The 26114-nt window shown below is 48.2% G+C and overlaps 1 protein-coding gene across 8 annotated transcripts in view; it reads right to left on the reverse strand.

The window, feature by feature from the left end:
• The window catches only part of CABIN1 (calcineurin binding protein 1), a 1271888-nt gene that overhangs the window by 1038102 nt on the left and 207672 nt on the right, over positions 1–26114 (reverse strand). For all 8 annotated transcript variants that reach the window (XM_078667788.1, XM_078667793.1, XM_078667787.1 and 5 more), the window contains one exon: positions 57–186. In XM_078667788.1, coding sequence (XP_078523914.1) covers positions 57–186 — 130 coding nt within the window. The remainder of the gene's footprint in view (positions 1–56; positions 187–26114) is intronic.

Consider the following 26114-nt stretch of genomic DNA (forward strand, 5'->3'; position numbering starts at 1 on the left):
GCAGGCTGGCCATGCAGAACAGAAACCATAAGTGGAGTGGCATCAATAAAGTTTACCATTTCAGAAACATGCGAAAGGAATCCTTCCTAAGGCATGGCTGTTCCTCAAAGATCTTCTCCTTCAGAACCAGACCCTTACTGTAGTGACTGTCTTTCTCGAGGGCTTTACAGATGAAGTATAAACAGGCTGCAGGAAGAAGAAAAATCTGGTAAGCAAGAAACATGCACACCGTGTGGTACCCTACCATGCAACAATTGTCATTCTGGTCTCTTTAAATACTAAGCTTGCCTACAAATAGAGGTTGCCACTGCTTACTGGGCACTGGCAGAAATAGGCTTCTCCGTCATACAATGTTGGCCAGACCCCAAAATAGTGATCATCTGGCCATCAACTCTAATACTTAGATATTTATTTATTGAAAACTTTGAGCTACTCTTTGATTAAAAACCAAATAATGTTTTTCCTGCATACTCCCAGAAAAGGTCACCTAAATCGATGTGCGGGTTTTGTTGAGTTTGGTTACTGGTTTCAATACGAATAACAGGAAAACAGCAGCAAAACAATTACAAATAGCAAAACATTAAAAGGCTGAGAATGAGACCTGCTTCTTATTTTAAATCGAAAGTTAAATGCTTACTTTGTTAAATGTATAGATCTTTAGAAGTCAAGTTCATATATAACTTAAAAAACAAAATATCCTGATCTACTTGGCAAAAAACATTGAAGATCTCTGGTGGAACATGATACAAGAGAATTGTGATTCTAGTAGGTTTACTGATTATAGAATCTATATTTTTTTTAAAGACAAGGAGGCTAACATTACACTTTTATTTCCCACTTCTGAGCAGCACCATTGAAAGCTCTCATGGAATCTAACAACATCACAATCACCAAAAGTATCTTCTATCCCATAAATAGCATGCAACCTCCTTCTTCCTCCTCCTCTTTTCTTTTGCTCTTCTTCAATTTTTCATATGTCTTAACATTTCAACTATTCTCCCCTAATTTTCTACAATAAAACATCTAAATAAAATTAACATGTAAACTTAACTCCTCTGAATCTTAACCAAATGTTTACAAACATCTTACGTTATTTAATTGATTATCCAAATACTGCCACACCCAACGAGATGGGTTGGCAGGATTATGCTAGCCTCCTTTTCTTTAATAAAATCTCGATTCTATAATCAGTAAACCTACTAGAATTGCAATTTTATGTAAAGACAAGAGGCTAGCGTTATGCACGTTCAAAGCTTTTTTAGGACCCATTTTGAAACATGTTCTATCGACTTGAAATAGGATGTCCTGAACGTGGTAGCAGACGACCAATCTGCTGCTTTCTAAACATCTTCTAATCTACCACCTAGCATACTCACCCTACTTGCTATAGCTCCTCTTAACAAATGCGCTGTGAAGTTTGACCTATCCACACCTGCTTCCTTCATAGTACACTTCACCCATCTTGTAATCGTCTCACTCAAAATTGCTTTGAATGGTTTCACATAACAAATCAACACTTGATCCACCTCTGCTCCCATCTTCTCCAGCATCCTGCTTTCATACTCCTTCAAACAACTCACCGTGCATAAAATTGAACATTCATCAAAAATTAGATAAAAAATAGATCCGGCCATGGTCTTTGTTCTTCTGCACATTTCAAAAACCACGCCAAGATACACCAAAGTAGCCAACTTCCGAGATAATTCCCTACCTTCCATATATTTATTGCTTGGTCAACCTTCAAACATCTTAAGAACCAAATCTACATCCCATAATGACTGATAGTTAGGATTCGGAGGCCTCCTTAAACGCATGCCTTTCATTATCCTACATACCAACAGACTTCTACCAATAGAAACACCTTGTTTGAGTGAATGACCAGCAGATACCGCTGACCAATAACAGTTCACTGTCCTATAAGACATCCCTTTATCAAATAACTCTGCCAAGAAATTCGCTACTTGAACATCATCTCCCTCGAAGGGATCTAAATCCTTTTCAAGCACCAATGAAGCCATACCTTCTATGCCCCTCTATATTTTTTTCTTGTTCCTGGGGCCTAAGATTCATACAGTAACTCTGCAGCTGTGCCTGAAACGTCTGTGAATGCTTTTGAACACCTGATATCTTCCATACTAGAAGGTTGAGAGAACCTGACTTCACTAACGGATGTTTTCCTCCTTCCACATTTTTCAAAAGACCCTTGAAGGTCATAATCAAAAGTGGCACCTTCACTGCCAATTCCATCACCAATGGAAAGCCAGGCTGACTCTTCCAAAATGGGGTAATCAAAACTAACTCTTTCTGCCTCCTCACCTGTACTAAAAAACTCTGAATCAAAGAGAACCAGGGAAAAGCATACCCCTTAAATCCTTTTTGTTCCTGTAAGAATGCATCCGCCGCCATGGCTCCTGGATCCAGTCTCCAACTCACATAATTCTCTAACTGGTGGGTTAATCTTGATGCAAATAGGTCCACTTCTAAAGGACCAATTGCTCCAAAATTCCTTGAAAAACTTCCTCTTTCAATTTCCAATCCCTGTAATCTATTATGATCATTGAATTCCAATCAGCTGTCACATTCTGGACACATGGTAAATATTGCGCCCTCAGTCATATTTTGTGTTCCAAACAAAACTCCCATATTTCTTTCACCAGTTCAGCTAGTCCCTTTGAACGTGTTCCTCCTAATCTGTTTATGTAATCTACAGCAGTTACATTGTCCATCCTCAACAACACCGATTTGCCTTTCAAAACTATTTTGAAACTCTTCAAAGCAATCCAGCTTTCATCTCCAAGCGGTTTATATGACTCGCCTTCTCCCACGGGGTCCAAAGAGCCCCAGTTTCTTGTCCTAACCCAATCGCTCCCCAACTTGAATTGCTCACATCCGTGTCCAACACATACTCTGGTTTTACACCAAAAATTGCTCGCCCATTCCAAGCATCAAGGTTTTCTTTCCACCAAATTAACTCTTCTCTCGCATCCATAGTTATTTACACCATATCTCCGTACCACAAATCCTTTGATAATCCATAACTTTTTAAACGCTGTAAGGCCCTGTAATGCAAAGGCCATGTAAAAACTGCCTGTATTGATAAGGATAGCAAGCCAATCACTCGTGCTAATTCTCTTAACATTATTTTCTCTTTCCTTATTACCGATTGAATCTCCTATTTTATATTCCTCACCTTATTCTCCGGAAGACACAATTGACTTGGAACTGTATCCACTACAAAGCCTTAAAATTCTATCTTCCTCATTGGATTCAAAATTGACATCTCCAAATTTACTACAAATCCCAGTCTCTCGGGAGGAGCTTCGCGCGCATCCGAGATGGCCGCGTGACCACAGGGCTACCGAGGACCCTCGCTGCCTCCCGCATTTATCCTGGATAATATCCTGATTTGATGGAAGGTCATTGAAGACACAACCCGGCTGATATACTAGCAGGTTTTTGGGTCAGAATCGGACACAGGGTCCCCGAGTTCTGCCGTCCTGAAATTTGCGGCCTTCTCCATGGAACAGCCTGGACCTTGAGTTGGAGCAGTGCCCAGTTCGTAATTTAACAACATCGGCTTGAGGAGATCAGACCACAGCCTCACTTCACTTTCCGTTTCGTTTCTCCAGCGCACTATCTCCTATCTGCGGTGTGTCTGTTGAACGGACGAGCTTCGATGCTAGCTCATTAAGCTTTGAGCTAGCGACTGTTTGACTGTGTACTCAAATTGGCTCAACTTCGCCTCCTATATTCTTGTGTGTGAATTTTAAGGAGCCATTTGGACCAGATCCCAAGCCTCCCTCCGGGGCACCCGGCTCGCCATGACGGGCAAGCCTGAGGGTAAGAAACGGAAAGTCAAGACCACTATCCGTGGAGGTTCAACCCAGACGAATGTCATGGATCGCTACACACTTTCTAAAGGATCCCCTGGTGGCGCGCTTAAGACCCGGGAAGAGGCTGTCGATGATCCTGCTGTATTGGCGGAATTAACGCTACAGGACGTGATGGGCGCCATTGCTGGTATTCAGTCTTTTATTGGCCAACAGTATGAAGCCCTGGCTCTGAAGTTGGACACGGTGGCTATTGATGTTAACCTCATTCGAACTGATTTGGCCAAGACGAACGAGAAGGTGAAGTCATTGGACCTAAAGACATCCAGTCTTACCACGGATGTGTCCGACTTGCAAATAGAAGTGCGCAACCTTAGATCTGCTAATGACTTTTTTGCTCGTCGCTTGGAGGATTTTGAAGGCCGTGCACGGCGCAACAACCTGCATATTATTGGGGTCCCGGAAGATTCTAGTTCAATCGCCACTGATCTTCGAGTGGAGGACCTCATTCTTAATCACCTTACACCCAAGGGCCTGAGCAAATTCTTTGCCATCGAACGTGCGCACAGAGTGCCAGGGGGACAGGCGAAGCCCGGGTTTTCCCCCGTCAGATTATTGCACGGATCTTCAACTTTAGAGATCGCGACGCCATTTTGCAGGCGGCACGGACAAGCGGCCCTACGCAGTTCGAGAACGCTGCGGTGAACTTTTATCCGGACTTTTCTCAATCGGTCCAGAAACAACGAATGGGATTTCAAGGGGTGAAACGGCGACTAAGAGACATGGAACTAAAATATGCTATGTTATTCCCGGCCCGACTGCGTGTTGAATATGACAATCGAACATTCTTCTTTGTCAGGCCTGAGGAGGCGAGTGATTGGTTGGACACTTTGCCGGCTCGCCGTGCTGGCCAGGAACATGCTGGTGGTGCTGAAGGGGGAATGATGGACCAAGAATGATTATGGTGCCTGTGTCCGGAACACTATTCAACGTGACCAGCTGAGGCTCACTGACTTCTTTGATCATTCCATTCGTATCTTGGGAGGTAGCGGGGATGGCGGGATCCTTTCCTCCTCTGGGGTTTTCTTTGTGTAGACTAGTTCTTTGTTTGTAATTGTTAGGGCGACAGGCACGCTGCAAATTGGGGTGGCTTTTGAGTCGGTGCAGGGGTGCAGGGTGGGGGGGGAGTTGTGTTGGGAACCTTGGGGGGAGGGAGGGACATGTTTTGGGATTGTTTGTTTTTTCTTTTTCAAGGCAAGGTACTTTCATTATCTTTGACATTGGTGTGATGCTCATTTTGCGATGGGAGTTCATCGTGGATCTGGATGGGGGGTAGAGGGTTGAGGGTATTATGCTGGAATGTGAATGGGTTGGGTGATCGGATAAAGAGAGGGGTGGTTATGCAGCTGTTGCGGCGCCTTTCACCTGATGTTGTTTTGCTACAAGAGACACACTTGATAGGAAATACTTGTCACGCTCTTAATAGACGGGGTTATCGTCTTGCTGCCCATTCTGGCTTTACATCTAGTTCTAGAGGAGTGGGTATTTTGCTTAGGGTTTCCCTCCCCCTTGAGGTTGATGATGTGTTCCTTGATGCCAGGGGTCGATATATTGCACTTGTTGGGCAGTGGGAGGGAAAACCAATTTCGTTGGTGTCGGTGTATGTCCCCCCGGGCTTACAATCCACGACATTTACGGACCTGGGGCGGATGGTTCTGGGTCTCCCGGAGGGTGTTTTGATACTGGGTGGTGACTTTAACTCCGTCATTTCAGGCAGGATAAACCGCTATCCGCCCCAAGATCTTCCTGCTGCGCAATCCTGGTTGGGTGACTTCCTGGAAACATTGGGACTCAGATTGTTGGAGACTAATGCATCCAGAGCAAACACAGTTCACTTTCCATTCGGGAGCTCATGGTAGTCTTTCTAGATTGGATTATATCCTGATACCGGCTGCACTGTGCCCCTCGATTGGAGAGATTAGACACTTGGCCCGGGGTATATCGGACCATTCCCCTATTTGGTTTAATTTTAATATTAGCATTGGAGCCGAAGGGAAAGTGGCCCCGATTAACCCCTGGTATCTTCTTAACCCTAAGACTCGCACTGAATTGATTAAATCATTTGATCTGTATTTTACTGAGAATGCTGGTTCTGTGTACTCACCTGTTTCGTTATGGGAAGCTTTTAAGACTGTGATCAGGGGACAGGCATTGTCTTAGGTGGGGTGTGCCAAGAAATGTAAGAATGAGGCAATTGTTCAGCTCGAGACTGAAATCACAGACCTGGAGACTGCGTTGGAACGAGAGGTGTCTCGAGAAGCATTACATGTCCTCAGCCTTAAACAATTAGAATATAAAACTTTGGTTACTGATGCGGCAAAGACGATGAGTAGGGAACAGCAGGGACGGCTATATGATGTGGGTGATAAAGCAGGAAAATTGATTGCCTGGCTGGACAGAAGGGAGAGAGCGAGTCGAGTGGTTCCGGTGGTTGAGACATGTGGTGGTGTGCGTGTAACGGACCCTGTTGAAATTGTTGAATGCTTTGCTGATTATTTTCGAGAGGTCTATACCTCGGTGTCCGACAGGCCTGAGGAGGATTCGCAATTGTTGCTTCGGGATATAGCACTTCCATGTTTGTCGGAATCGGATCGGAACTGTTTGGATGCCACGCCCTCGGTGGATGAGGTGGCTCTCGCGCTACGCTCCATTCGTTCCGGCAAGGCTCTGGGTCCCAATGGCCTTCCTATTGAACTGTATAAATTGCGCCCTGATACTCTAGCTCCCTATCGCCGTGACATCTTTTTGGCTGCGCGAAACAGTGGCTCCCTCCCTAGAGATCAGCGTCTTGCGACCATTGTGGTGATCCATAAGGAGGGTAAACCACGGGATCGCTGCTCGTCTTATAGACCCATTTCGCTCCTAAATGCAGAGCCCAAGATCCTCGCCAAACTGCTTGCTAATCGTCTGGTTACGGTTATTGGCGACCTGATTCATCCGGACCAATCAGGCTTTATCCCGCACCGTAACACAGCATTAAATTTGCGACGTTTGCATGGTGTTCTCGCGAGGGCCCAGACACAGCGTGAACCGGCCATCTTGGCGTCCTTGGACGCCACGATGGCCTTTGATACAATCGAATTGTCTTACCTCAGGGCGGTACTCACCATATTTGGATTCGGCCCAGGTTTTATTGGTTGGGTCAAACTCCTGTATGAAACGCCACTGGCACAGGTGGTTAATGGCCGTGTCTCCGTGCCTTTTACTCTTGGGAGGGGCACGCGGCAGGGTTGTCCGTTGTCCCCGCTCCTCTTTGCTTTGGCGTTGGAGCCACTCGCCGCTTGGCTACTGTGGGAACCTTCGATGAAGGGTATACGCTGGACGCCGGAATTTGAAGATCGCATTTCCTTATACGCGGATGATATTTTATTGTACCTTACATCTCCCCAAAAATCGCTCAACGTATTGTTTGACGTACTTAACTCCTTCGGGAAGAATTCGGGCCTTATCATTAATTGGTCAAAATCCTACATTTATGTACTTGCGGGTGATGTCCCTCGTTTGTCGCAGTCTGGCTTAAAGTACTTGGGTGTGTTTATCTCGATGGATCCGGCGGTTCGCTATGAACGTAATTTACTCCCCCCCACTCCAAAGATTGCGCTCTGATGTAGCACGTTGGCGTAGATTACCATTATCTCCCCTAGGGCGTGCGGCCCTTTTTAGGTTTTGCCTGGCGAAAAGATGCGCTCTGCGCATCTTTTTCGCGCAGGCGAAAACCTGATGAGAACTGTAGTGTGGCTTTGGGTCGGCCCTCGTCATTCATTGGCTGGCTCCATAAATGGAGCCTAGCCATTGGACGAGGGGCCTGTCCGTCAATGCCGGACCAGATTCGGGGGCGTTCCCGAGATTCTTTGGCTTTTGCCGACGTCACGCGACGTCAGCCGGGAACGCCCCCGAATCTGGTCCGGCATTGCCGGCACCCGCCTTCCTGCTCCGTGAGCGGTGGTGCCTTTGTTATTCCTCCTCACTTGTATTTATGTTGCTCATCTGTGCCACTACCTCCCCTGGAACCCTATTTCCATGTTCTCTGCTCCCTGTGCCCATTATTGACTGTTTGCTTTCCGTTCTTTCCCTGTAATTGCCGTTATCTTCCTGTACTTGTGTCCCTTGCCCGTTCCCTCTACATGTTGCACGCCCCCCCTCCGTTCTTGTTTGGCTTACTACCTGTGTCGGGTTTGTCTCCTCTTCCACACCTGTGTTGCTTCCTTCGCCTCCTCCATGTACCTGTGTCCCTCTCGCTGTATTCGCCCTCCATTCCCCGTTCTCGTTTGCTGTACCTGTCTTGGTTCCCCACCCCCCTGTACCTGCCTCGCCCAGGCGTCCCGCCCTGCTCCCTGGCCTGCCTCGGTAATGATCTGTCAGTGCTCGGCGGTTCCCCCGGGGCGCAAGGGCGGCTGTGAGTGCGAGCAGTGTGCTACCGAACTCTCACTGTGTGGGACTTTATTCCTTCCTGCTCCGTGAGCGGTGGTGCCTTTGTTATTCCTCCTCACTTGTATTTATGTTGCTCATCTGTGCCACTACCTCCCCTGGAACCCTATTTCCATGTTCTCTGCTCCCTGTGCCCATTATTGACTGTTTGCTTTCCGTTCTTTCCCTGTAATTGCCGTTATCTTCCTGTACTTGTGTCCCTTGCCCGTTCCCTCTACATGTTGCACGCCCCCCCTCCGTTCTTGTTTGGCTTACTACCTGTGTCGGGTTTGTCTCCTCTTCCACACCTGTGTTGCTTCCTTCGCCTCCTCCATGTACCTGTGTCCCTCTCGCTGTATTCGCCCTCCATTCCCCGTTCTCGTTTGCTGTACCTGTCTTGGTTCCCCACCCCCCTGTACCTGCCTCGCCCAGGCGTCCCGCCCTGCTCCCTGGCCTGCCTCGGTAATGATCTGTCAGTGCTCGGTGGTTCCCCCGGGGCGCAAAGGGCGGCTGTGAGTGCGAGCAGTGTGCTACCGAACTCTCACTGTGTGGGACTTTATTCCTTCCTGCTACGTGAGCGGTGGTGCCTTTGTTATTCCTCCTCACTTGTATTTATGTTGCTCATCTGTGCCACTACCTCCCCTGGAACCCTATTTCCATGTTCTCTGCTCCCTGTGCCCATTATTGACTGTTTGCTTTCCGTTCTTTCCCTGTAATTGCCGTTATCTTCCTGTACTTGTGTCCCTTGCCCGTTCCCTCTACATGTTGCACGCCCCCCCTCCGTTCTTGTTTGGCTTACTACCTGTGTCGGGTTTGTCTCCTCTTCCACACCTGTGTTGCTTCCTTCGCCTCCTCCATGTACCTGTGTCCCTCTCGCTGTATTCGCCCTCCATTCCCCGTTCTCGTTTGCTGTACCTGTCTTGGTTCCCCACCCCCCTGTACCTGCCTCGCCCAGGCGTCCCGCCCTGCTCCCTGGCCTGCCTCGGTAATGATCTGTCAGTGCTCGGTGGTTCCCCCGGGGCGCAAAGGGCGGCTGTGAGTGCGAGCAGTGTGCTACCGAACTCTCACTGTGTGGGACTTTATTCTTTCTCCATAGTGTGCCGGGCCCTGAGCGGAGTGGGCTCTCCCCCCCCCCCTCTCTTGCTCCTCGTGGGTCCATCCACTATTCGGTCCTGTGGCGACGGCTGCTCCGTTGTGGCACAGCTCCCGCGTGGGACACTCGTTTTGGTGGTAGCGGGTCCTGCATGAAGGAAGGGGACCCTGCTGGTACTGCTGTTCCTGAACTCTCGCGCCTTGCATGCAGAATCCGCTGCTGTGGCGACGGCTGCTCCGTTGTGGCACAGCTCCCGCGTGGGACCCTCGTTTTGGTGGTAGCGGGTCCTGCATGAAGGAAGGGGACCCTGCTGGTACTGCTGTTCCTGAACTCTCGCGCCTTGCATGCAGAATCCGCTGCTGTGGCGACGGCTGCTCCGTTGTGGCACAGCTCCCGCGTGGGACCCTCGTTTTGGTGGTAGCGGGTCCTGCATGAAGGAAGGGGACCCTGCTGGTACTGCTGTTCCTGAACTCTCGCGCCTTGCATGCAGAATCCGCTGGCCAGCCTGCAAGGGGTCCGTCCCTGCTGACCCAGGGGGTCCCGTCTGACATGATGTATCTTTGGGTGAGTGCGGCCACGATTTGCTCGTACATTCCTTCCCCTGACGCTACTTGGTGTTGTAATCCTCAGAACTGTGCTTCCTCCACTCTCGGTAATCTTCTGCAGTATCGTTCCTCTGGCACCCACTACTGGCTGCCTCCTGCACGTGTCCTCCCCAGACACTCGTCGCTGGCCTCCTTGTGCACCCTTCTTCCTTTGCCACCTCTGGCACAGTCGTAGCTCTGACACTGCTCGCTGCCGCTTCACAGCGCTGCACTCCTGAACACCTTTGGCGCCTGCCTTCCCCTGGCTGAATGCTGGCCGCCCTCTGCTTCTACCTTCCCCTGCCTCCACTCAATGCTGTGTCGCGTAGCTCCTTGTCCCCCTTACTACCGGACATCGCATGCACGTATTCCTCGCACCCGCTTTTGCCCACGTGCTCTGCTCACTGCACACACCTTCCTCGGACTCTCACAGCAGACTACCTTCTGCGCGCCTCTTTGAATCTACTCGCTGCTATAATGCACAGTTTTGCCCTCCCTTTACGGTTGCCCGGCTTCATCTGAAACGAACCCACTTGAAGCTATATTCTGCACGTGCGTTCCTTTGACACCTACCAGCCACCTTCTGCTCCTGCCTTCCTCTGATACTACTCGCTGCTCTGATGCCCAGCCAGACACACTATCCTTCACTGAAGTGGTCCTCCTGTTTGTTCCTTTGACTCACACCTTTGAGCCACTTTTTGCTTGCTCCTTCCTCTGATCCGAAGCTGGCCATCATTAGTGCGCTTCTTTCTCTCGACCACAAGGTAGCCAGCCGCCTTCTGCATGCTCATATCTCTGAAACTACTTGCTGCTATGATGCAGCCCAGCTTTTCCCATAAGTGCTTGCACACCTTCTGCACTAGCCTTCTTGGAAAGCAGTGTAGCCCTCTCCCAGCCTGCCATCTCCCAGCCTGCCCTCTCCCAGCCTGCCCTCTCCCAGCCTGTCCTCTCCCAGCCTGTCCTCTCCCAGCCTGTCCTCTCCCAGCCTGTCCTCTCCCAGCCTGTCCTCTCCCAGCCTGTCCTCTCCCAGCCTGTCCTCTCGCAGCCTGTCCTCTCGCAGCCTGTCCTCTCGCAGCCTGTCCTCTCGCAGCCTGTCCCCTCCCTGCCCTCTCTCAGCCTGCCCTCTCCCAGCCTGCCCTCTCCCAGCCTGCCCTCTCCCAGCCTGCCCTCTCCCAGCCTGCCCTCTCCCAGCCTGCCCTCTCCCAGCCTGCCCTCTCCCAGCCTGCCCTCTCCCAGCCTGCCCTCTCCCAGCCTGCCCTCTCCCAGCCTGCCCTCTCGCAGCCTGCCCTCTCGCAGCCTGCCCTCTCGCAGCCTGCCCTCTCGCAGCCTGCCCTCTCGCGGCCTGCCCTCTCGCGGCCTGCCCTCTCGCGGCCTGTCCTCTCGCGGCCTGTCCTCTCGCGGCCTGTCCTCTCGCGGCCTGTCCTCTCCCGGCCTGCCCACTCCCAGCCTGTCCCCTCCCTGCCCTTTCCCAGCCTGTCCACTTCCAGCCTGCCCTTTCCCAGCCTGCCCTTTCCCAGCCTGCCCTCTCCCAGCCTGCCCTCTCCCAGCCTGTCCTCTCCCAGCCTGTCTACTTCCAGCCTGCCCTCTCCCAACGTGCCCTCTCCCAACCTGCCCTCTCCCAGCCTGTCCCCTCCCTGCCCTCTCCCAGCCTGCCCTCTCCCAGCTTGTCCCCTCCCTCTCCCAGCCTGCCCTCTCCCAGCCTGTCTCCTCCCTGCCCTCTCCCAGCCTGTCCTCTCCCTGCCTGTTGTCGTTTCCTGGCGGCAGCAGGCAGGAGCGTGCACTGCGTCCCCGAAGTAACAGCCCTAAAGCAAGCAAGAAGTACGCCCCCCCCTCCCACCAATCCCTGTTAGGTAGTGGAACTGTCCAAACTGGGGTGCAGACAGCCCCTCTCACCTTTCGGCCTGGTACCACTGCACCAGCCGCACTACTTCCCTACTGACCGTTCTCCACTTCAGCCCCGTCTAAATTACAATTCATGCTTGTGACCCTTTTGCCTGCTTGTGCTTGTTTTCATGACCCTGTTGCCTGCTTGTGCCTCCGTGTGCCCATGTTGCCTGCTTGTGCCTCCGTGTGCCCATGTTGCCTGCTTGTGCCTCTGTGTGCCCCTGTTGCCTGCTTGTGCCTCCGTGTGCCCCTGTTGCCTGCTTGTGCCTCCGTGTGCCCCTGTTGCCTGTTTGTGCCTCCGTGTGCCCCTGTTGCCTGTTTGTGCCTCCGTGTGCCCCTGTTGCCTGCTTGTGCCTCCGTGTGCCCCTGTTGCCTGCTTGTGCCTCCGTGTGCCCCTGTTGCCTGCTGGTGCCTCCGTGTGCCCCTGTTGCCTGCTTGTGCTGTGTGGGTGTGTGTGGAGGGCTCCGTGTGGCTGTGTGTGTGGGAAGCTTTGTGTGGCTGTGTGTGTAGGAAGCTTTGTGTGGCTTTGTGTGGCTGTGTGTGTGGGGGGCTCTGTGTGGCTGTGTGTGTGGGGGGCTCTGTGTGGGTGTGTGTGTGGGGGGGGGGCTCTGTGTGTGTCATTTGCGGGAGATAAAGCTAGTGGCATTGTAAATGACAATGCCATTTATTTATGTTAAAAAAAACATTAATAAAAATAATGTCAAGAGCAATGCCAATAGCTCTAACTTTAACAAAGGCAAAACCATTGCATTGTAAATGCTTGTTAAAATGATGTCCTTACCGCGGTTTCTATATGCACTTCAAAATAGTTTTGATGTCATCCCGTCGAAATATTTTCGGGAAGTAGAATCGTTGCAGAGGCAACTAATATGGAACGGACGTTCGCGCATCGCTCTTCCAAAATTGACACTTCCCTGGTATGATGGCGGTATAGCGCTCCCGGATATTCGTAGGTATTATTGGGCCTCCCACCTTGCTGCCATCAACCACGGGATGTATGGCCCGGCGTTGAATCCAGCATTTGAAATGGATAAGTTGCTGCTCCCGGGTGGTGATTACTATAGGGCGCTTTATTCTGGACCCTCCCGTTCACAACTCTCGGGACCTACCGCTATAGCCGTGCGGGTGTGGCATAGTGCAACGGCGGCTATGGGCTGGAGTGATAAGTTGACTGTTGCAACTCCGCTCTACGCCTCTGCGAAGTTGGGTGGCCTATGGCAGACTAAGGGGTTTGATAAATGGGACACGATCGGTATTAGTAAAGTGCGTGATCTCTGGGTCAAAGGAGGGGTGAAGACCTTCACGGATCTGCAAATAGAGTATAAGTTGAGTGACAGGGAAAAGTTTTGTTATGTCCAGGTACGCCATGCTCTGAACTCTGTGTTGCCAGTGGGTAGCGATGTTCCGGATTCCTCCCCCCTCGAAGATCGTATACTAGACGGTTATGTGCCAGACAGTACTATCTCATTGTTCTATAAGAAAATGATTAATGACCGATCGAATCTGCTCGATCGTCTTCGTGAATCCTGGATTGCTGATGGTATTGAACTGGATGATGAGGACTGGCAGTCCGCGATCTCCTCTCCCAGGGAGGTGGCGATTCCTGCCCGCCTAAGTCTGGTCCAACTCAAGATCCTCCACAGAATCTATGTCACCGGTCCCCGTCTGATCCATATGGGCTACTCCACGGATGGCATGTGTAGGCGTGGGTGTGGTCTTCTTGGCACCTATCTCCATATCATATGGGAATGCCCTGAGGTGGTGCGATTTTGGAAACGTATACATGAAGTGATGGATGAAGTAACAGGTGTTGTGATGATGCCGGAAGCCCGACAATGTTTATTGAATGTGTGGGGTCCGAATGATTATGACGTGTCGCAGCTTCGTTGGGTGACTCTGGCCAATATGGTTGCGTAGAGGGATATTGCACAATTGTGGGGATCCCAGAGGCCGCCTACAGTGACTGCTTGAAAAGAGAGTCTGGACTGGTGCATGTTCAGGGAGAAGACAGTGTATACGGCAAGAGGCAGACCCAAAAAATGGGGGAAGATTTGGAACCCGTGGAACTCATACCGTGGAGATATCTGTATGCCCCCACTCACTGCTATTCCTAGTCCTTCCCAGTCGCCCTGACCTACATTCCTTCTAGCTGGGTTATATTGTGCTGTTCATATGCAATTCTACCTTTGGCGGCCTCCCCTCCTCTGTATTCAAAGAATCTTTTCTCCTGCTGTCATGTATCTCCCGTCCTCTTTGAGCGCAGACCTAATGGCTGTATTATTACTGTATTGCCTTGATTGTATGTTTGATGTGTTGTTTCCTTTTGTTTTATATAATAAAAAGTTTTAAAAAATCCCAGTCTCTCTAGGACACTTCTTACCAAATCCAAATGTTCCTTCAGCTCCCCGATTTCCTGACTCATTATTAAAATATCGTCGAGATAAATTATCATTCTGATCCCTCTCTCTCTGAAAAAACCAACCACTAACCACAAAGGTAGGCTCTGAAATTGATACAATTGTCCATTCCATCTGAATTGCCGATATTTAACTCTCCTTTGCAACACGAATAGTGAAATAAGCATCTTTCAGATCCATTTTCATCATTCAATCTCTTTCGTGAAGAATGTCCTTTAAGAGATGACTACCCTCCATTTTGAAATGTCAATAAGTCACAAATTGATTCAATCCCCTTAGATTTATAACTGCTCTCCACCCTTTGTCCTCTTTCTCTACCAAGAATAAAGTACTCATGTAACCTTTATTTCTTTTACTTGCACAATCAAATTATTTTCTAAAATCTGACTCACTTCATTTTGCACTATTTCCATTAAATCTCCCTGAAAAACCAACTCGTAAGGTTCTTTTATCTGCACCGGTATTGGATTCAATTATATTAGATACCCTTCTATGGTCTTTAAAACCCATGCATCCTGTGTAATGTTCCTGCAATTTTCCTTGAAATACCTTAATCTTTCTCCTACACTTTTCATGATAGAATGTGAACCAATCCTCATACTCACCGTAGTTTTGTCCTTGTCCTGAAAGTTGCCCATTTCCTCTGATTGAACGACTTTGACTTCTTCCTCTTTGCGGGAAGAAATTATAACTCCCCTGTCATCTGTAATAACCATTGCCTTGGTTTTGATATTGGGCTCTGTAATTTGCACGGCTGGTAGGTTGCCCTTTCCTACCAACCAGTCCATAAAAACTACTGTTTGAAAACACCCTATGCATCGAATATTGCGCATTATCGCATTCATCTAGGAAATCCTCAAAAAGAGGCTCATCCTTGAAGCTTAGAAAGTTGTTTACTAAAGTCCCACCACTATTTCCATTAATCATTTGGTTATTGATAAAACCCCAAAAGGCCATTTTCACCATTTTTTTTAGAATTATACGGCAACCTTTCCGGATTCTTCCAGAATTGAGATAAACCTATCTTGGTTAACCACAATCTAACATGTTTTAGCCACACATTGGAATTCAATGTGTCCATGCCCATTAACTCTCTTAACCCATTTCTATATTCAAGCAATTCTGGTGTTTGCCAGAGTCTCACCCAGAACATTAGAGGCCGAACAATAGTGTGATGATCGGTTCTTTTGACATTTAGGTCCAACTGAAGTGTTACTAAAGGAGTGCCTTTTGGGGCCCTTACAAGGCTTCTCATGAATTTGTTCTCCAAAATTGTAAAAACATCCTTTGACACTGGCCCCCAAAATCTCAGCACCAAAAAGAGCTGCCGATTGAACTTTGAATTTAAGTAGTTCTAATGATGGTGACACAGCTTTGCTGATGCTTGCACCCTGCTTCCTTAGGATGGGTATAGTGTTCTGAGTAAATATTAGCTTACTTTTCTCAATTTGGGGCCTCCACGTAAAGTTAGAGTCAAGGGTGATCCCAAAGTAGGAAAAGTTTTGGACCGATTCCAATTTTTGGCCATTTAATGTTAGGTAGCCTTTTTGTGGTTTGATAGGGTTTAAGGCCATACATTTAGTTTTTTGGGCGTTAATTTCCAAACCTTTCCTATTACAAAAGTCACTAAATGAATGAAGTAGTGCCTGTAGACCTTTCTTAGTTTGAGAAATTAAACTGGTATCATCCGTGAATAATAACGCGGGTACCCTTTCCCCATTTAATTTTGGGGAGTCATTTTTGCAACCCTCAAAGTGTGCAGGAATATCGTTCACAAAAAGGGAAAATAAAGTGGGGGCCAGGACGCAGCCTTGGCGAACGCCACGCTCAATAGTATATTCTGGGTTAATTCCCCATTGGGGCCCCATCTCACTTTTGCAAAATTCTTGGCATGCAACCCAATTATCTGAATCAACATGCAGTTGGGTAGCCCTGCCTTATGGAGGGACCTCCATAAAAGATCTCGTGGCACTAGATCGAAAGCTGCTCTGAGATCTACAAAAGCAACGTATAAATGTCCCTTTTTAATCTGAACATATTTCCAGTAAAGGCAACAAAATCTAAAAACTTGGTCGATGGTGCTCACTTTGTTCCTAAACCCAGCTTGAAACTTCGGGAGGACCGAGTTATCTTCCAACCACAAGTTTACACGGATTAAAATGTGCCTAGCATAAATTTTCTGGAGAATATCCATTAGGCTAATTGGTCGGTAATTAGAGGGTTCCGACCGATCACCCTTTTTGAAAATTAAAACAATCTCAGCTCCCCGCCAGCTTTCTGGAAAATCTACACTACAAGACAGCATATTGCACAAATGATTTATATAAGGTGCCCATACCTTTAGATCATGCTTGTAGAGGTCCCCAGGAATTTTATCTAGGCCAGGTGCTTTACCATTTTTCACTGCCTTAATGGCTGTTTCAGTTTCCTCTATTGTAAATTCCAGGTTAGCATTGGAAGGTGTGGACCATGGAGCCTCCTCACTAGTAACGTTAGTAGCTTCATTGTATTTTTTATATAGGGTAGTAAAGTGGTTAACCCACGTGAGTTCGTCAAGATAAGCATCTTTAACAACTCTCCCTTCGTGGTTACCATTGGCAACTAACCTCCAGAAACCTATATTGTCCTTAGCCTTTGCAGCTACCAGCATATCCGCCCAAATATTTTCCTCCCAAGCTTTCCTTGAATCAGCCTGCACCTGTTTATAAACTTTTGTTACCAACGTAAGATCGTCCGGAGATTTACTTTAGATCGCCAACAAGAGGCTTTCTTTGTACTGCCTGCATGTCTTGCCATACCATGGCTTACTATGGGACAGATTTTGCAATTTCTGATGGTTCTTTTTTGGCATTTTTGTGACTAAGAGTTTTAGGGTTTTGAAAAGCTCATTGTGAAGTGCAATGAAGCGTCCAGGATTATCGGCCTCTGGTGGGGAACCTATGAAGGCCGACAATGAACTTGCGAATTGTAAATACATTTCTGCAAGGATGTCGCCATGCTCCAGTATATAAGACCACTTTAGGGCTAGTCTGTTGTTACTAATGAAAATCTCGTCACGTGAACCGCTATGTGGATGAGTTATCTTTGCACTCCAAGCCCCCTGTACCAAGCATGCTTCTAGCTGTAAGTCCAAGGGACGGTGATCACTCTCTATCCTGTCCTTCACCTCTAAGTCGATCATATGCTGCCAGATAGTCAAGGAAACGATTACAAAATCTAAATTGCTTTTGCAATTGTTCCTAAGGAATGTTGGCTTTTTGGACGTATCCGACGGGAGACGACCATTGCAATCCCTAAGTCCATGTTCCGCGGAAAACTTCACTAGTTGAACTGCCAGAACTGAACAATGTACAGGATCGTTATTGTCCAACAAGGGAATGTTGTTTGCCTGATCTTCATCAAAAACGTCGCTCAGCCCTAGGATTGGTTCATAGTTACAGTTTAGGTCACCGGCGATAATAACAGCTTCTTTTTCAGCTATTCTACTTAAAAAGGAGTCCAGCTTTACCAAAGTTAATGATTCCTTGGATACTGGAGCGGGTCTATTATAGACATTAATTAAGTAGAGTGTTTTCCCTTCACTAGTTGTAATTTTTAGTGCCAGTATATCCAACGAGCTTGTGTCTATAACTTCTACCTTAATCCTCAAAATTACTTTGACCCAGGTGATTAAACCACCTGATGGCCTACCCCTTACAGAGGGGATGGCGCCAATTCCAAAGGACTTATAGCCTACCCTATGAGGCGTATCGAGTGCCCATGATTTTTGAAGAAGGCAAAAATCACCAGAATCAATATACTTTGCCCAATCGGGATCCCTCAGGTTCTTTGTAACACCAGCTATATTCCATGATATTAATTTCAGTATCTTATCATTACTGCTACTCGTGGGTAGTAGCTCCAAGTTTGGGGACCTGATATTTAAAGCAATAGCTCCCATAGATAACTCTCCCATGAGTTCTGTCCTTCCAGGAGTTCAGTTCGCTCTCCCTGTATGGCGACACTATTTATATGCAATGTTTTATGTGTAGATGGGTCCTGTGGTCCGTCCCCCTGGGCACAAGCTGTCACAACTACTCCTTTGCTGCTAGTAATACTAGGGACTTCTGTTTGTCCTTTCCCATGGTCTTGATTGAGCATAGGACTCAGCAAACATGGTCTGCCTTTGGTGCTAGATGTACAACCCACAATTGGCTTCAGTCAATCTACTGCTTCTAAGCAGCTAAATCTATTGAAAGCTGGTGCCCCTACCCATTGGTTTGGCTTGCCCATGCCCCTATCACGGATCCCTCTCCGAGCATGATACTTGGCCCTAGTCCAACTTCCGCCACCTTCAGGACGAGTCCTGGGTGGATAAAAACACGAAAGAGGTCTGGTTTGGATTGCGGAGTTCCCTCCTTGAAAGTTCCACGAACATATGTGATACACAGTTCGTGGGTCTTCAAAGTTGACTACCACACAATCACCAGTGGTTGATTTTCTTGAGGGGCCTATCCAAGGGACCCTTCAAACCATTAAGATTTTACTCTTTATGTGAGTGGATAAGGGCCTATTTTCATTTAGCCAATAAGATACTTTGTTTTTGAGTATCCAGAAGGATTCTCTTGTTGGTTGCCTAGCCCAGGGACCCCTGTCAGGACAATTACATAGGGGCTTACATCTGGTGGTAAACTGATATAGCCTCCCCTCGGTTTTCTCTCTGTTTGATACCCTTTCTGATCCTGCTGGTTGGACATAATAACGTTAGTGTCCTGTACTGGGGTTTCCTTAACTGTTGCAACAGAACTTACTGGATTTACCATGGTTGCATATTTATTGTTCTCACTCGTTCCCTGGGTCAAGGGCTGGGGTATGTTCGTATCTAGTACTGGTGCCATTAAGGCAGCACCCCCGGTTGGTTTAGAAGGTAATCCAACTATACTGAGGCTTGCCAGTGTTATAATACTTTTTTCAACCTCTAGTAACTGGTTTTCTATACGTGTCAGTCTGGTTTCCAGTGGGGTTAGAAGTTTTCTTTAAATTTCCCCCATATTCTTTAGCAGGATTGCAGTCCCCTCGTCAGCCATCCCTGCTCTACTGTCTCCCACCTCGTCTTTAACTAAAGAATCCTGTGCTTCCTCTGGTATATCTAAATTAACAACGATTTCAGCATCATCCTCATTTCGCCCATTCTGTACTGCCTGTGGAGCAAACCCTATTTCCTCCCCCTCGTTGTTCAAAGTGTCCCTATTCCCCTGTGCTTTTGTGACTTTTAATTTTTTCCTAGTGGGAGCAGGAGCGATCGGGCGTTTCCGTTTCGATATAGCACCCTCCCGTCTCCCATGTAGTTGTCTTGTATGAGCCTCGTCTTCCTGGACCTCTAGCTCTATGGATTCGTTTATAATATCGTCCACTGCAACTGGCCCTGTATGTGAGCTAGGAGTGTGGTGCACGTGTGCTTGTAACACAATAAGAGTAGGACAGTCAATGTGTTCTGGGGTTCTGGCAGATGCTATGTGACCCAAGGACGATCTTTTGGCCATTACAGGGTGCTGTGACATTCTTCTGGCCACTGCTAGATCCAGTGACACTCTTTGCTCCATTAAACTTATGCCCTGATCTATTACCGAGTTAGCTCTGGTAATAAAGTTGTCAAGGGTACCTGTTAGCTGTCCCCCCCCCTTTTGCTGCCTTGCTCCTACTTTCACGAGTGGCCATCCTGAAAAACGCTTGATTTGTAGTAGTACACAGGCACTCGTAGTCAATAGTTTAGAGTACATACAGTTTTTGGTCCCACAAGAGTTTACACACAAGAGGGGTGGCCCGGTCCGGTCTTGACCGGTCTGGAACGGGCTAGAACAGGCTAGAACGGGCCCGCCCTTGGCCCGGGCTTCGCCCGCGCTTCACCCACGCGCGTCCCGCGGTGCGCGGATGTGGGTGGAGCTAAGTAGAAGGAGGCGGGGGTGTCAAGCCGCTGAGGGTGCTGGACCTCGCAGTCCCGCGGCCGTCCTGATTCACCAAAACTGCTTGCCAAATGCTCTAAAGGCGTCCAGAGTCTGGGGGCGTCAGAAGGTGGGTTTCTCCTTGTCACGTTGCGGCTAGCGAGCGGCTCCCACGGAGCGGGGGCCGCGAGCTGTGAAGTACTGCTGTGAGGCGGGAAGAGGCTCCAGCGAGTGTCAAGCCGCTGAGGGTGCTGGACCTCGCAGTCCCGCACCCGTCCTGATTCACCAAAACTGCTTGCCAAATGCCCCAAAGGCGTCCCGAGGCTGAGGAAGTCAGAAGGTGGGTTTCTCCTTGTCACGTTGCGGCTAGCGAGCGTTTGAATATGTACTAGGTAACGCTTATAAGAATCTCAGAGTGGCTAAACATTATGAGAGGGCGGAGTATAAGTTACACTGCTTGACAGGAAACTGAGCGAGGTGGTGCCCCATCTTTAAGCGCTCGTTAAATCTGAAGGCACAAGGTTTAGCCACACCTCCTCTCCCAGAATGGGCACAGTGCTCGAAGGGCTAGGTTCAAAGGCCTGCCGCCTTTGTAATGCAGACCCTAGCCTCTGCTGCAGGCAGCAGATGGCAGCCCCCTGTTTATAACCCCACTTTGGGTGGGATAACTAGCAGGAAAATTTAGGTGGAGGAGGCTAAGTTGAGCCCAATTTTCAGTCCCCACCATCCTGAAGATGAGGGGACTCCTTCGATCAGGCCTAGGACTATGTGCCCTCCCGCTAGAGGATGGCATATTAGGGGGTGTAGTCATCCCAGGAGAGGTGACCATTGGCCCCCACCTGTTACTCCCCTAAAATGCTTCCTAAATCTAGTACGTAATGGGCTCCTTCAGACCTTGAAACAAATGACATGTGACCTAAGAAGGATGTAGTAGAAACCGACCTGAAGCCAGCGACTTCCAGAAACCCGAGGAAGACTACCTGAACTTTGAAAAAGACCATAACTCCAGAGGACAGCAGTTCTGTCCTCAAGAATTCATCACAAAGGACTACAGTGGCCCCTGGATCCGTGAGTCCAGCCCACTATGCACCCGACGCCTATGGCCTGAGTCCAGGTGGCCCACAGACCCAGAACATGTTCCCCAGTGATCCTGACCTCAAGTCAGTCATTGGCTTACCCCTCCCGGACTCCACGACATGGTCTGCAGCACTGAATCCAGAGGCACCCCTGACCGCAACCAGCCCCCTTAAGAAGACTCCGACGTCTAAAGGCCCCATGCACCTGAAGTCCCTGCACCTTGGTGAGCTGCATCAATGGTACCCAGACGACTCGCAACATCTCGTCACCTCTGCTGTCATTGGTCTCCCCCCCTTCAACCTGCGGTGCGACGCCTGCAGCCTGTTTGATGAAAGTAGAATCTCCATTAAAAAGCATTGGGCACCCGACGCTGAAAGTGCACTCTGCACCCGGCTGACCCTGTGCCACTGGTGGTGTATGTTTGGTGCTGCATTGTTGCCCCCCGTTCTTGACCTAACCCCCAAAGCTTGGCCCCTGCAACTGATTTACTTGCCTGCAAGCAGTATGGTTTTGAGCACCCCCAGTCTCCAATGAAACGCATTTTAACGAGCTCAGATTTTGCCCCCGTGCTGCTGGTTGTGCATTTTTGGTACTCAAATGACCCTTGCCCCTTGCTGACCTTTTGTACCAAAGAATGGAACTGTAAGTTAGGAACGTACCTGTTTATCTGCATTATTGTTTTCCTCCATAGGATAACACTGACCTGTACTGAAATTGTCAACTTTTGAAAGTGAAAAGTATTGTTAGGTAAAAACATACTAACCTTATTGTGACGATCTCTGTCTTAACACCTTAACGGTGGCTGCGATTTTGCGGAAGTAACGGGCGGGCCGCGTCGGCCATTGGCCGACGGCAGCACTGGGGAGGTAGTGCTGCCATTGGCCAATGGCTGAGGGCAGCACGGAACGGGTTAAAATAAAATACAATCAAAGCTTATTTTGGTAAAATTGGTGTGGATCTCCTTTTTGAGTGTCTGACCATTATTGGTCAATGTTGTGCAATAAATGTCTTACTCTCTTCTGTGTTAGGCCTAAGGCTGCTCGCCCACACTACCACAAGTAGAGCACTTTGGGTTTTACACTGAGCCCCATACACTTTTGGGGGACCCTTGGACTCTGTGCACGGAATACCCACCTAGTGACATACCATAAACAGAGCCAGCTTCCTACAAGATATAAAGAGAAAGGGAAGCTATTTCACAAGATAAGTCGCCACTCCACATATCTACTCACAAATCCTGTATTCGCCAGCATGAATAAGCCTTAATGCTCCTGAAAGGGGCATTTGGTTCCCATTAAGTGGGTTTTCTGGAGGGACACCACCTCAGCATTGTATCTTTAGGCTGTCTTCATAAACTTCCTATGCTTACATTTGTGTACTATACCTTTTACTTTTTAGGTAATAATTCTAGTGGGACCAGACTGAGCCAGTTTTAAGTCATTGGCAATAATTTGTTATGGTCTTGGTGCCATGGTATCATGTGTGTTACCTGAAGCTGTGGTGGTTTACTAGTCTGTGTTGTCTTGAGACGTGTTATCTTGAGATGTACTGCTGTGCTACTGTTAATGTGCAACATCCCCTGCTCCTCGCTAAACTTCTGAGATGTGTAGTAACTGCTGTGTGAGCCTATGGACTTCTCTAACTAGGGAGCTAGTAATCCCAGAACATCCTGTAAAAAAACTAAACCTTTTTTATATATAGAAACATACCATTTGCCTTGTACAAGAGAAAGGATAATGCAAATGTGGTCATCAATAAAACATGTAAATGGAGCAGGTATAGCATGGTAGGCCCGCTATACTTGTAACTGGTCCCTCTAGTGACGTCTAGTTTGATAATCCATGGTAGTTCCACCATTTTTTCCAGATTTTATCATATTTGCGTGCATGCCCTGGCTTCGTAGATTGTTTCTTCCAGTTTACCACACCAGTCCAACCCCTTGGTCCAGACCTCAATCAAAGGGGCCACAGAAGAGGTCCAATTGCAGACTATGTCCCGGTTAGCTAATAGCGTACCCAGGCCAACCACAGTCATGTCCCCCTCATGTCCCAAACTCATCCAAGATACCAAATAAAGTGATTTTCAGATCAGTGTTAATAGTCATACCCACCACTGCATGGTCAACACATGGGGCGAGAATACTTGTGTCACTGGGCATTGCCACACTACATGAAAAAAGTCCAGCGAGGGAATCTTACAACGGCAGCATGATGGGAAGTCTATCAAACCAGACTTCCACCAGCAGAGAGGGCTCATGTAAGCATGGTGGGGATATTTAAATTGGATAAAGAGGAGCCTGCCAAAATTGTCAAAGTTTGATGATCCATGCAGGCATCTCGCCAGTTCACCTCATCCAGACCTCTACCCAACCCTCACATTTTTCTTTCAGAGAAGTCAATTAAGTAAGCAAGTGTATCACAGGAAATCTATAAATCTGGGATACCCCTCCCTTTGCGAAATGGCCCATAAGAATTCTATTTTCCAGGGGGCTATACTTGGGAATTTCCTGCAGCTCATCATTATGTGAATGTAGGACATGTTGTAGGTATTGATAGAACTGCGAGGGTGGCATTTGAAATTCTATTTGGAGTTACTGGAAAAATTTCATTTGGTGGCTGCCGTACACATCTCCAATTCTTGATATCCCAATGTTGTCCCACCCTTAAATTCAGGATACATACATGAGCCAACCACCTGCCCACCCATAGAGGGGTCTCCCTTGTGAGTTTACAATCCCATTCCATCAATCAAAGAGCTGCTCTACACATCCTGAGTGATACCAGAGTTACCTCCAGGATATGTGAGGGTAAAGGGGCCCAATACAGAGCGTGGATCACATGGACTAGTCTCAAAATTGCTAGTTTAACTCTACATACCGGGTTGTCCCACCCTCCGTGTAGCCAGTCGTTAATAGGGAGTAGTTGTGTCACCCAATAATAGAGGTGCATATCAGCCATGGCCAGGCCCTCCATCATATGTTGCTGAGTGCATTTCCTAAAGGCCACATTAGGGGCGCCTCCGGACAGAATAAATCTACGCCCCATGGCCAGGTTTGAATTAAACAAATCTTGTGGGATGTGAAAGGGATAAATCTGTAAGGTGTAGAGAAGTCTGGGTGAAGATCATAATTTTATATAAGGCAACCCTGACCATGGTATTGAGAGGGAGATTAAGCTATCTTGAAAGGTCCGCCCTTGCCCTGCACACCGCAGGGGTGAGATTCAGGCTCTATGTCAAGTCCAGCTCTCAAAATATATGCACCCCGAGGTACTGAAAAAGAACCCAACGCACTGGGATCTTAGATTGCCAGGCTTCATCTAGACAGTCTCCCTTTATCGGCACTAACAAAGATTTGCCCCAGTTCACTTGAAGCCTGGTAGCTTCCCCAAAAATGTTGAGAATCTGGAGATCCCTGGGTCCTGTTTCAACTGGTTTCGACATAAATAAAAGGACATTGTCCGCGTAAACTGCTATTCAATCCTCCAACGCCAACCCCCAATCAAAACCCCATACCTGGGTGTTGCAACGAATCCACACTGCCAGAGGCTAAATAACTAGTGCAAATAAAAGCGGAGACAACTGGCACCCCTGACTGCTGCCGCACCTAATAGTTAAGGAGTCTGACAAAACACCATTAACTCTCACTCGAGCCGGAGCACCAACATAGAGGACCCTGACATATGCCCGGAATAGTTGTCCGAGATACACCCACCTTATGGTGATTAACACCTTGAATGCTATGGGGATTTTTCTCCTGTGCTGGGATCCTACAGATACCACTTTACATGACGAGCTGGGCTCGTCATCAGCGTAGCAGGAGGCTACTGCATGACGAGCCCAGCTCGTCATGAGCGTCGAAGGGGTTAATCTAATCTACTGTATCAGACGCTTTTTAGAAGTCTATCAACAGGAGGGCCACAGGGCCTCCTAGTGTTCTGATATGGCACAGGGCTATACGGCCACGACTGATACAGTATTTGATGCTGCTTCAAGAGATTAACTTGCATTGGTCCAGGTGCACTAAAGCATGAAGGACCGTTAGCAGCTGGTTAGTCTGAATCTTTGTGTTAATTTGACCTCGCTGTTAATGAGAGATATGGGTTGGAAAGATGTTGGAAAGATTCTCAAATCGGCGGGTTGTGACCCAGCTTGGGTAGGATCACAATAGTAGCCTGGTCAATCTCGTGAGAGAAGTGGGCTTGGGCGAGGGCCTCGTATATAGACCAAGGTAGAAAGAATTATGTCGGATTGGCGCTTGCGATAAAGCTCGATGGGGAAGCCATCGGGACCCGGTGCTTTATCAAATCAAGGTCAGCCAATGCATCCCCAATTTCCTCTGCAGCAATATCCTTGTCTCGGGCAATTTTATCCTGGGTGATACACAAGGCAAGAGAAGATTCCCCACCAATGAGGGTGTCTGTCAGCACTGGGGAGTGTTTTTGTGAGCGTAGAGCTCCTTGTAGTACTGGCCAAATACATTGGCAATCCCCCTCGAATCACTCACCCATTCCCCAGAGCTCCCTATAATACGGGGTATCACTCTATTTTAAACTTGGTGTGTGGTGAGCCACTATAGCAGTTTATTTAATTGACATCCCACTCAAATCTGGCGTGTGAACGTACGCCAACATTTGGGGGCCCTGTCCAGGCTTAATTGGCGCAAAGCGGTCTTATCTATTTCTACCTGTCGCTTTTCCAGGGTAGAGAGTAACCTGTGTTCTATGTGGCCTATGAGTGTTATCGAGGCTTCAAGATTAGTCATAGGGTAATATATTTGTACCAGACAGCTCCACAGATGTAGGAGCGGATCACATCCCTCATATATGTTTTATTTGCCTCTC

This window comes from Lissotriton helveticus, chromosome 11 (genome assembly GCF_964261635.1).
Source record: "Lissotriton helveticus chromosome 11, aLisHel1.1, whole genome shotgun sequence".
NCBI lineage: Eukaryota > Metazoa > Chordata > Amphibia > Caudata > Salamandridae > Lissotriton > Lissotriton helveticus.